Below are 12506 nucleotides of genomic sequence, written 5' to 3'. Positions count from 1 at the left end.
ATCTAAATCATCTTACCATCACACTGCTCTGATCAAAGTGATGCTCTCCTCAGAAACTTTCAGTGGCTTCTTGAGTGCCTGTTAAATAAAGTGTGAATCCTCTGACTGTCATTTAGCACCTCCCGCAATCTGGATCCTCCATACTTTGTCTCACACTGTTTCCCATCACATCCATACTTTTAGGTTCCATCCTGATTGGACTAATTCGCATCTTGCCCTCTGTTGTCCCCTGATAACACCTCTGCCTGGAGACAGCTTCCCTCATACTCACAAATTGAAATCCCTCTCACTTCAAGACCCCATCCAGATGCCATCACCTCATAAAGCTTTCTTTGAATCTACCCTATCTCCTTCCCCCTATTTCTCATAACATATTTTCCTGTATCTCTCTTTTGCACGTAGAGTAGTTACTTGTGAACTCATTCTTTTTCTGTTCAATAATAAGCTTACTGAGAGCAAAGCCTGTTTCAGAATCTAGTATTATATCTACAGGGCCCAGTTCAGCCTTCCACAGATAAAATGTTAAATAATCATTCCTTTGATGTATGTAACATGTAATGGTTTCCAGAACAGTTCTCTGAGAAAGGGTTGTTTAACAGTGTGTTCTCATGATTCTTCTATCTCTGACTACTACTTCTCTGTGTCTCCTCCTGTCCCTCAAATTTGGGAGGCCCCCACAATCAAGAAATAAATGGGTATAATGGAAAGATCATTGGACTTGGAGTCAGAAAACCCAGTTCCTTCAACAAATTTCTTGTATAGTCTGGGCTCCAGTTTTCTCAGAATCAACCAGGTCTACTAGTCCCCAGGAGACACATGATACACTTGTGAGGGGCAGCAGGTTGGGGCAAGGCCAAGAGTATTCAACCCAGAGAATGAAGTAAATTTGTAGAGAAAAGGCGCTGTCCTGCAGGGACAGAGGCCTGGCCTTCCCCTCCTTCCCCATGTGAACAGAAGTGGTTCCCTGCTTGCTTACAAATTGTGATGAATGAGGAAAACCTGGGGCCTTTGACACTAGTGGGGAAGGTACACATTAGAGCCCTTAATTTGTGGAGCCCTGCCAAACCAGGGTCCAGGAAATCCTAGCCTTTACCTTGCCCTCACAACCCCACTAGTCTGAGTGCTAGGCTTGTGTGCTGTAGGCTCCTTTGAAACAGAGAAATGTAAAGAGTTCCCTATGGATCCCTCATTTTAGACCACTGGCCTACTTGGAGAAAAGGAGACCTCCTGTCAGGACTGAGGTCAGGGGCAGGAAGACATCAAGGGAACAACTGTGAAGAGGGAGAGTTTCAGTGTCAGGTGCAACAGTATCTCAGTGTTTCCCAAGTTTTTTTCCCTTCTGTTATGAAAATAGGCTTAATTTCTTATGTTCAGTCCAAAAAATTTCCCTGACCCTCCTTTATCCTGTGGCTATTTTATGGCTTATGTTTTAGAGGTCTCATTTAGAAGTTCTGAGAATTTGATCACTAGATTGGCCATGGGTGATTAATTTTTCAGATGTAGCAACTTTTGAAGTTTATCTACTAATACAAAGAAGGAAGGCCCACACTAGCAGAATTACAGATCCCTGAAGTATCCCGTAATTCAGCTGATTCACTCCCTGAGCCATCCCTAGCAGTTACAAATTCCAGACACATCATCTCTCAGTTTTTGGCCAGTCTTTGCCATCTAATGTCTTCTTCTTGAGCCCCACTGAAGGAGAACCCAGTACCTCAGAGGCAGCCATTCCATGTCTGGACAGCTCTAGAATACATTGTTATATATGGCAAATTTAAGCACGCCTTTCTGTGACTTCCCTTACTCTGAATTCTGGCTTCTGAGACAAAGCCTCTGTTAATGCATCCTGCATCAAATGAACTGTGGCTTCTGTGTCACACTATGAATTAGAGCTTTCAGTCCACTAAGATCCCCAGATCTTTTTCAAATGACTTGATGCTGTGCCTCTCCAACCTACATTTATGTTGGTTTTCTGAATCCAGGTTTCTAGTAAAATGAAATTTAACCAGGACAAACGTATTCAGCCCATCATTCTAGCTTTCCATCAGTATATTTCAAGCTGCAAATGACTAACCTTGAAAATTGATGAGGAAGAATACCAGGCCCATGTAAAAGGGTATTGTGTAGTCCTGTGGCCTTTGCCACAATCTAGGCTTGGTGTTAGGGGTGGGAATGAGAAGGAGGCATTACTTAGGTGGTGTGAGAGAAAAGTCGAAAGAGGAGATTGAGGAAGCCATGGGATATTCCCCACAATCTGAGAGCACTGGGATTGTTCTCAGATCTCTAAAAGAACTATAGACTTATCCCTGTTTTAAAATCAGATGGATACAGGAAAATTTTTAAGAGGCTCAATCAGGGTTGGATTAGCAAATTTATATTGATCATGTCCTGCAGATAGGACCCTATGAAGGGGGCCAGCAAGGCCCCACCCCAGATACTTCACTGTCTGGGGCAGGCAGAGGGAAGGAAAATCTAGTCCCTAGACTTGGGCAGCATAATTCAAAGGTGACTGAGAAGACGCTGACTTGCGCCCTGCCCTTGGCATTCATAGCCTCATTGGTGAGATGGAACTGATACCTAGGATACAATAAGAGAACCAAACAAGATGCTGCATAATCAGCCATCAACAAGGATGACTAAAGCCCGAGAAGGGGGAGCTCTGGAGCTCAGTGGGAGTAGCAGTGGTCTGGGATCTTCAAGAAGGCTTCCTAAGGAGAAAGAACTTATTGGACAGGAAGGTTTGGACAGGCAATGGTAGCATTTCCTAGCCTGTTTCTGTATTGCATGTTCTATGCCAGCTCTGACTCTAAGTGGGTAAGGGTCCCTTCTGGGGCAGCATGGCCTAGTGGAAAAACCACTGGACTTGGAGTCAAAAGACCTGGTTCTCATCCCACTTGAGCTGCTTACTAATTGTGTGCCCCCCTAGCAAGCTAGTTTTCCTTTCTGAACTTCAGCTTCCCTATCTGTAAAATAACACAGATTGTGACTAGATGATCCCTAATGTTCCTAGTAGTCCCAGAACTGGCAGGGTCCCAGGTGAGTCTTTGAGCTGGCACCTCTTCCTCTTCCCTACCTCAAACCAGCTTTGATGTGTTTCACAGCCAGCTTCCACTCCCCTGCTCTGAGGCTTCGCCTCTAGAAGCCATTGGTTAGGCCCTTCAGGAGCCGTGGAAATGGATTCCATCTGGGACCTTCATTGGCAGCTTAGGATGACTGAAGGGCCAAGTCTATATCTCCACATCTCAGGCATAACTCAATTTCTGCACTATGGCTCTCCTGTGGCCTTCATGGAAGTTTAGAAATGCACCAAGCATGGGTGGGTCTAAACCCTGGCAACCCTGTGGGTGCCATGAAGATGGGCAGCCAGCGAAGCGCTGCTGAATGAATTGATTTGATAAACGGACATTTATTACACTCACAAATTGGCTGAAACCAATTTTGGTCACATCAACCCCTGATAAGTGCTGGGGTATTGATTTGTGCAAAGTAATACAGTGAATTTATCAGTGCAATCCCCAGCTGAGGGGCCTCTGAAAGACTCAAGCACACTGTTACAGTGTTACAGATGGAGAAAATAAGGCAAGAACCAAGCAGCCTGGGGCCAAGACCTCCTCAGCCTTAATGGAGCTAGGCAGAGCCACCACCTGGATTGCAGACCTACAGGAAAAAACCTCTTCCTTCCCAAATCTGGGGTGTAGGGATCAACAGGAATGACCCTGTACAGAGGGTCCATCATATGCCTTTCCCGTCAGAAGTCAGCTACTGGCCCCCATCCTCTCCCCATTTGCCTTGGCATCAAACACCTGCAGTGTTGAAAGAGGAACCTCAGAGTTCATCTAGTTCAACCCAGTTCCAAACATGAATCCTAGCTGTAATTTAACTATAGACTCCCAAAGCAGCCCATTTCATTTTCAAACAACTCCAATTACTGCGGGAAATTTCCATATATCAAGCCATAACTACTCTGTGATTTCCATTCATTATTTTTAGTTTTGTCTTTGAGGATCAAATCTTCTTCTTCCCTTCAAATTTTTTAGACATTTATCATGACCTCCCTAAATTTCCTGCTGTCCAGGTTCAATATTCCTAGTTCCTAAAGGGATGGTTGCAGCCCTATTCCCTCAACCCAACTCATCAAGGCCCCTTCTCATATGTGGTTCTTGGAGCAAGACTTAGTCATCGGGTATGATCTGACCCAGGGGAGTTTGCAACAAAATTATCCTCCCTGTCCCAGCCCTTCTGTTAAGGAATATATCCTAAAACCATACTGACATCATACTGCTGCTTCATTAAGCTTGTAGTCAACTAAAAATCCTGAGATCTTTTTAACATAGTATTGATACATATGATTTTGCAACTATAAGCACAGTCCCAGATAGAGGGCTGTGTTTATCTCTATTATATTCCATCTTGTTAGCATCCACTTGTCAGGGTATTTTTAAATTCTAATTTTGATGCCCTGTATGTTGGTCATCCCTTCCACCTTGATATCATATACATATTTATTAAGCATGCCATCTATGCTTTCATCAAAGTCACTGATAAAGATTATTTAACATGATTAGTCCAAAGACAGATCCCTGGGGCACTCCACTGAAGACTTCCTTCCAGTTTGGTTGACCTTAATCACTAGACTTTGGGTCCAGTTGTTCCTCTCATTTCAGATTCACCTTTCTGTACTGTCATTTTGTCCACATTCTCCCATCTTGTCCACAAGCATACCATTAGGGATACTGACTGTCACATACTATGTTCACTTAGGCTTTGTCCATAGCATCCCTCCAATCTGCTGCTCTGTGAACCCTGTCAAAGAAGGAAACGAGGTTAGTTTGGCCATTCTGGTATGACCTGTTCTTCATGAACCCAAGCAGGCTCTTAGTTATAATCCCTTCCCACTCTTCAAATTCTCTTAAGTATCAGGTCTAGGATTCTGCTAGAAATCTAAGTCAAACTTACTACTATTATATAATTCAAAACACCCAACGATCCCTTCTCTTATTTCACAGTTTGGACCATATTTGTACACCCCTGGCCTGAAAACACTCTCTTTTCTTGAATTCTTCAGAAATCAGTGACTGTGAATCATCGTACCCACCAACCAGTTCTTTCTGTCCCCTGGGATGAAATGATCTGGCCCAGGTAGTGACTTGTACTCATTGAGAGCCATCTTATCTTCAGTTTCCTCTTGGCCATTTTTTATCCTATCCTTCCCAATGTGATTATCATTCTCCTTGGTAAGAAAAACTATAGGAAAATTGGAATCAAATAGTTCTATCTTCTCTGTTACCTTTGTTTTATCCACCCCAAGTAGAAGCAGTCTTTTTTTTTTTTTTACATCTTTCTTTTGCCTCCTGCTTAATTTAAAAAATCCTCTGAGGCCCAGTGTTGACCACCAACGTCATCTCCTTGTGAGGGTTAGTGCCCCAGTGCCATTCTTCTGCCCTGGCTTCCATCTTTTCTTCCTCCTCCAGCAGTCAGGCACTTAATGAGAAATTTTCATTTCCTAGAACTGCTGTGAGGAAATTCTGAAAAGGAGCAAAGCTAACTAGCCCCTGCTTATGCAGCCTGGTAGGGGAAACAAGAAGCACAAAAGTTGAATGGCTAAATATTTTTTAAAAATAAATAACTATGTGTCCATAATTCAGGACCAAAAGAATTTTTATACACATCCTTAAGGTCTGGAGAGACCCAATGGAGAAAGATCCATGTGGGCTCAAGGAGTTGGGGAAAACCTAGGCAGCATCAGATTTGTGCTTGGCCCCTGTTAGTGCAAGCAGAGGGGGTAGAAAGGGATTCCCCAGTAGGAGAAAGAACATGAATGAAGGCAGATACAAGCTTGGCTTGTTTGGAGAAGAGACTAGCGGGGCTCCTTCCACCTTTTCCATTTCATCTTCCCCAACAAAACCAGGAGACAGCACGTCATCTTCTCCTACAGCTCCTAAGTCCATGTTCTGTGAACACCAGGGATTTGTTGAGTGACCGACTGAGACAACAGATGACTGCCAGACCAGAATCTTACTCTCAGGGATCATGTAGTACAGCACTCCCCCAAAGCAGGAGTCCCCAAGAAGTGCTCATCCCCTCTGACGAGGAATACAAAAGCCTAAATCGCTTTCCATAATGGCACCAGGATGGCCTTGGCCAGGCTACAGCTGCTGCTTTTCTGAGTACAAAAGCTGGACCACTTGCAGAGCAGGGCAAACAGAATTGGAAGAAGGGGAGGAACCGTGATATATAAGGATCAGTTGAAGGAACTTCCTATAGAAGAAAAGAGTGGGGAGTCAAAAGAGAGCTGCCTTATAGTATTCAGAGGGCTTTTTGGAGGAAGAGGAAGAGAACCAAATTTCCCTTCTTATTCCTAAAGGCCAGAACTAGAAATAATAGGTTGGAAATTGCAAAGAAACAGATTTCAACTGTGTTAGGAAAAACTTGCTAATAGCTGTCCCAAAGTGCAATGAATGTCCTGAGGAGTGAGTTCCCAAGGGCAGCTAAGTAACACAGTGGATAGAATGCCATGTCTGAAGTCAGAAAGACTCCTCTTCCTGAGTTCAAATCTGACCTCAAACACCTACTGGCTGTGTGACCCTAGGCAAGTCACTTAACCTTGTTTGCCTAGTTTTCTCATCTGTAAAATGAGCTCAAGAAGGAAATGGAAACCCACTACAGTATCTTTGCCAAGAAAATCCTAAATGGGGTCACAAAGAGTTGGACATGACTGAAAAACAATTGAATAAACGACAAGAGTTCCCTTCGATGGAGAAGTAAAGGCAGAAGCTAGAATAATACTTGTCAGGAGATAGCTTAGATGCCACCTTCATCATCCCTTTCATCTCTTAGATTCTGTGATTGATGATATAAAAATGGCTCACAGAGGTGATTTCGTCATCTGCTGTGAAATTTGTGAAATGCCATGTATTTTCTCTGCCCCACAGCCAGAGCTCCTAAGTCTCCCTAAGGCTTTGGTCTTGGGTTTGAAAGGGCTTCTCTCCCCAAGAAGTCATGTCACACATAGGCTAGCTAACCTCTCCCCCAGTTACTAGACCATGCAAAACCCTTCTTCATCTCCAAGTCCCTCTCTCCCTCTGTTTTTGATGCTGTCAGCCTCTATCTACCCAACTATTTTTCTACTCAAACCTCATTAGAAGTACCTCAGTTGTAATTGCTTAAAGGTTGACATTTCACCGGTTTCACACAGGGCCCCAGTCAAACCAAACTCTCTGATTCAGTAGCATCAACTGCTCATGGGGTTCTGTACAGAATTTTAAAAAGCTCCTTTGAAGGCACAGCATTAGGAAGGAAGAATAGTGGCCCCAAGCAGAGTATTATCCCCTAGCCTCTATAGTGTCTTTGACATAGCCAGACAGGTCCATTCTCTCTGAAAGAGCCACATCCTGGCAATCTGAGACTGGGAGGGCCTTAGAAATTATTTTAGTCCCATCCCCTTGTGTTACATATGAGGAAACTGAGGTCTTATCCAAGGCCCCAAAACTAATAAGTTACTGAACTGGCCTCTGGAGTCTTCCCACACCACCACTCACCCCACATTTGTGCCTGCTGAGGCACCTAAAGACCATCCCAGCTAAATGGGAAGAGACTAGAGCAGGGGTGGGGAACTTGCAGTCTTGAGGCCACCTGTGGCCCTCTCAGTCCTCAAGTGTGACCATTGGACTGAATCCAAACTTCACAAATCAAATCCTTTTATTAAAGGGAAAACAGCTTTTATTAAGGGGATTTGTTCTGTTAACTATTCTACCTGGCTGTCATACCTCATATGTTGGCCTTATTAAGCCTGAAGATAGCTAAGACCTTCAGATCTTTTTCATATGTGGTTGCCTATCTAATTCCTTGTTTTGAAAAGATTATTATTATTATTACCTCTTACTGTTTACAAGCAGCCATGGTAGGCACTAAAAGACTGTGCATATAATATGTACTTAATAACTATTTATTGAGTGAATGAACAAATACAAAGAGGAAGACACAGTTCTCCACCCTGTGAATGACATTGATTTTTTGTTTACCCCAAATATATGTTGATTATTCACTCCCCATCATTTCCTCTAGTTATTCCCCATGTAGGAGTCTTGTATCTCTTGACTCTCATCCTCCAAGCTAGACCTGCGACATTAGAGGTTCTCAGTGCAGATGTGATGACTGTGTGGTTCTACTGCAGTCTGGACCCAGTAAGCATCATTCTTTGGCCCCAGCTCACCCTCAGGCTCTCCTTTCATTTGTGAACTTTGTCCATGTTTGTATCTCCTGTCATAACGTCAAGGTATCCAAGGGAAGGGATTGGAAATCATCTCATATTTGAAGAATGGGAGGGTCTATTTGTCCTGTAGAAGAAGAAACAAAGGGGACGTGCTTGCTGTCTTCCAAGATTAGGGGGGTACATCTAGTATAAGATCTTCACTTCCAGGTTTCAGATTTTATAAGAGACATTTTCTGCAACATAACTGACATTCAACATTTGCTTGGAATAAGGTAGAACTTGTCTGAGACAACTTATTCCACCTTTGGGTAGCTCTGATTCTGTGAACGTTTCTTCTTACATCAACAATTCTAACTTACCTTTCTGTTACTCATACCCATTATTCCTTGTTATGTTCTTTGGGGCCAAGAAGAGGCAGTTACTCTCTGGTACAGCAGCCTTTCAGATGCGTGAAGACCATTATCACATCTCCCCTAAGTCTTCTCTAGGCTAAACATGCTCATTTTCTTCTACTAACCCTCAGAGCAGATCAGGAGGAGGAGGTAGGCCAGAATGGTGAAAGGACTGGAGACTTTACCTACAACGGTCAGTTGTAGGACCTGGAGAAGGGAAGGAGGCAAGCAGTGGGTCAGACTGTCCAGTGTGGAACAGAGCCTAGTCTTGTGCTGCTTGACCCCAGAGGACACAACTAGGACTGGTGGAGAAAAGTAACAGAGAAACACATTTCAGCTCAGTATAAGGAAAAATTTCCTAATCATTAGAGTTGTTCCAAAGCAGAATTTACTACCTCATGAGGTATTGAGTTTCCCATCTCTGGAGGATCAAATAAAGTAACATATAAAGCCCTTTCTCAAGTATTCAAACATAGGCTAGAAGTTTAGTGTAGTTTAGGATAAAAGATCCCAATTCTAATTGATCTGCCACATGTCCACAGTGTGAGCTTGAGCTGAACCCATCACTCTCAGAATTTTCATTTCCTCATCTGTAAAACAAGGGGTTTACATTGTGAACCCCTTTGATATTCTAAGGAAGCTTATAAACCCATTCTCAGAATGTCTTAAAATGCATACAGTAAAATCCATAGGATTTCCAATAAAAGCAGTTATAGTGAAATAAAAGTGTCATTTTTTTTTCCTGTCCAAGTTCACTGACCCCCCCCCCCACTCAAATATATCCTCATCCCCTGTGGGTCCACAGATCCCAGGGTAAACCCCTGGGCTACATTGTCTCCCGGGTCCCTGACATCTTGTGATCTTGTCAGGGTTGCTGTACAAGAAATTCCCCCACTGGGAAGGAGACTTGACTAGGTAACCTTTGAAGAGCTCTTCCATCCCTGAGATTCCATGACTTTCCTAAGGTCCATGAATAAGAAAAGGCCTTTAGCACTGCTCTAAATACTGTGTGTGCTTTCTCTGTTCCAACAGCTTTTCTCCCCCATTGCATTCCTCTTTTCTTGACTCAGAGGGATGAGTTTTGGTGTGACAAAACTGCCCCCCCCCCCCCCCCCCACCAGTGCGTTCCTCTCTCCTGTGCCTGCTCCCTTGTCTGCTCTGGCCTGGGGTTCATTCTTTTATTTTAATGTAAGACAGAAGTAACTGACTTCTTTCTATGCTAAGGAAATGGTGTGCTGTAGTGGAAAGAGAACATGGGTTTGAATCCCAACTCTTTTCCTTGTCCTCTAGGTGACCTTAGACAAGACATTTCTGCTCTCTGAGCCTCAGTTTCCCCAGCTACAAAATGAGGGAATTGTACTAGATGAGCTCAGAGATTCTTTCTGAATCTCAATCTTACAAACCTGTGAATTTCTCAGAAAGGGTATGGGTGAGGAACCTGGGTTGTAAAGCTCCTCAAATTCTCCCTTGTGCCCCCACTGAATTGCTCCTGTCCCTCCCAGGCTCTCACCCCCACCCCCACCCCCTGCCTTCATTCACCCTCCACAAGCCTTTCAGTTTCCCTGGCAACGTTGAGTGCTCATCCTGGAAAACTTTATCCGAAATCTGCTCTGGGCAGCTTTCCAAATCCATGCTAACCTGATTAGGTGTCTCTGGGGGCCTTGCTGGCTAATCAAATTAGGCAGCACTAATGGTAGCGAGGACTTTGAGTGGGCACGGAACAGTAAAACATATTGTATACTTAGTGATAATCATCCCAGCTTCTGTGTCATTGATTTATCTGCCTCCCTGCTTACCCCCTTTTCTCTGTGTTTGGCTGCAGCGATTCGGAGGAAGGAGAATGGCTGGTACGACGAGGAACACCCACTTGTCTTCCTTTTCTTGGGATCGTCAGGGATAGGTAAAGCAAGCCCCAAAGATGGAGAAGGAGCCAGCAGGGGTGGGAAGTGGGGAAAGGGCGACCTGCACTTGAGTGGAACAGCTGAGGGTGGACACATAGATACATGCACGTGCACACACACACATACACACACCCCTCTGGAACAGCTGAGGGTGGACACATACACAGATACACGCACGCGCACACACACATACACACACACACACATACACAGATGTACATGCACACACCCCTCTGGAACAGCTGAGGGTGGACACAGACAGACACAGACACAAACAGACACACACAGACAGACACAGACACAGAGACACACACAGAGACACAGACACACACAAACACACACACAGACACACACAGACACACACACACACACACACACACACAAAAGCCCCTGCCTCCCCTGGGCTGGATCTCGGGGGGGCACAGTGCTCAGGTGATAACAGAAATAGGAAGTTTAGGTTCACTCTCAGGCCCTGCTGCCATGGAGTTCACAGTCCTGAGAGCTACCCTGACAAGCCCAAGCCAGGCGCCAAACTACGCTATGAGCTAAAGCCCACCCACTGGGTTGTAGAGGGGTTGTGGTCTGAGATAGTGGTAGGAATGCCCACACTAGGGAAATCCCAAGTCTGTAAAGCACCCAAGGGAACAGGGAGAGATAGGAGTGCAGGGAGGATACTAAGTGGCAGAGAGTTTAAGACACCAGCAGAGATAGCTGTAATCAGCAGTGTTATATGATCAGGTTTTCAGGTGTCCAGAGCTTTGTGAGGCATATCATTATCATTTGTGATGGGGGAGAGTAGGAGACTTCCTAGAGGAGAGGGTGCTTGAGCTAAAGAGGAAGGGAGGGCATACCAGGCATCCAGAGCAGTTCGAGCAAAGGAACAAGAGCAGGAGCACCAAACTCCATTTGGAAGACACTTTGCCCAGAGCAGTGTTGTGGAAAGGAATGTCCGAGAGGAACACTTTACCCAAGGCCAGCCTCAGAGAGGGGACAGACTTTCCCCCTAAATCTCTTTCCAGATAGCTGTTTTCCATGGAGGGCAGAGGGCATTCCCCCGTGCCTGTTTCCCCTTGATAATGTGCAGACCCCAATCTGGCCAGCTCCCAGTTATCCATCTGGAGATTGGTTGCTCTGTAGACAACTACAGCTGTTATTTCAATCCCCCCTTCTGTTAGGATTAGCACAAACTATACCTGAGAGGAAGTCAGATAGACACACTGGTACCTATTGTGAAGGTACATAGGAGGAAGGCGCTCAAGACATTCTGACTACATTAAACACAATAGAAAGCAGCCCTTGGCCAGGGCATTATCTGTTGGTTTGACTGATTGGTAGCTCCACTCTTCTCCTTTGACTGAGAGGCTGAGGAGCTGCCTATGGGCTGTTTCAGACTGGAGTCCTTGCTCTGCCTCTCTGGGCCTTGTGTGACAAGCAGCCTGGTCTGGCTACTGACAATCAGAGGCACACTTTTGTGAAAAGGAGAGTCTGAGGATCTTCAGCTTTATACAGATCCACGCCAATACTGGGAAAGTTAAAGCGAGAGATGTCTATTAAGGCTTCCTCCATGCAGGCCCTCAGGGAAGAACCTCCCCCAGAGCCATCTTCTCATTTTATGCCACCAAGAGGAAACAGAAGAAGTGATTCACAGGGCTACTCAGACCTGAGGGGAGAGGGTACTTGCAGACTGCTGACCTTCCCAGAGCTGTGGCACCTTAGTCCTGCCTGTCCCTCAAACACTAGACTACCTTCCCCAAGGATAGTCGTTTCTCACTGTCTTCTCCAAAAAAAAACAGAGAAATGAGTTCAGGTCCTCAGCCAGACCCTTGCCACCTTTGTGATCTTGGGTAAGCCCTACCACCTCTCTTGCTGTTACTGTAGAATCACCCTTACTTTCCCATTTTAAAAAAAAAAAAGTGAACCAAATTTTTTTTGTCTGTCTCTCTAAACCCCATCCCCACTCCTCCACCCCCACCAGGTTCATTCCTGCCATCCATGTCTCTGTTC

General features: G+C 44.9%; 1 protein-coding gene across 4 annotated transcripts in view; it reads left to right on the top strand.

Annotated features, from left to right (window-relative positions):
* CLPB (ClpB family mitochondrial disaggregase) overlaps nt 1–12506 on the top strand; it is a 188669-nt gene that overhangs the window by 150424 nt on the left and 25739 nt on the right. For all 4 annotated transcript variants that reach the window (XM_072610324.1, XM_072610325.1, XM_072610326.1 and 1 more), the window contains one exon: nt 10424–10501. In XM_072610324.1, the coding sequence (XP_072466425.1) occupies nt 10424–10501 (78 nt within the window). The remainder of the gene's footprint in view (nt 1–10423; nt 10502–12506) is intronic.

Source organism: Notamacropus eugenii, chromosome 5 (assembly GCF_028372415.1).
Source record: "Notamacropus eugenii isolate mMacEug1 chromosome 5, mMacEug1.pri_v2, whole genome shotgun sequence".
In the NCBI taxonomy this organism is placed as follows: domain Eukaryota; kingdom Metazoa; phylum Chordata; class Mammalia; order Diprotodontia; family Macropodidae; genus Notamacropus; species Notamacropus eugenii.
The sequence above is the reverse complement of the archived record's forward strand: the minus strand, read 5'-3'. Positions and strand labels throughout refer to the sequence as shown.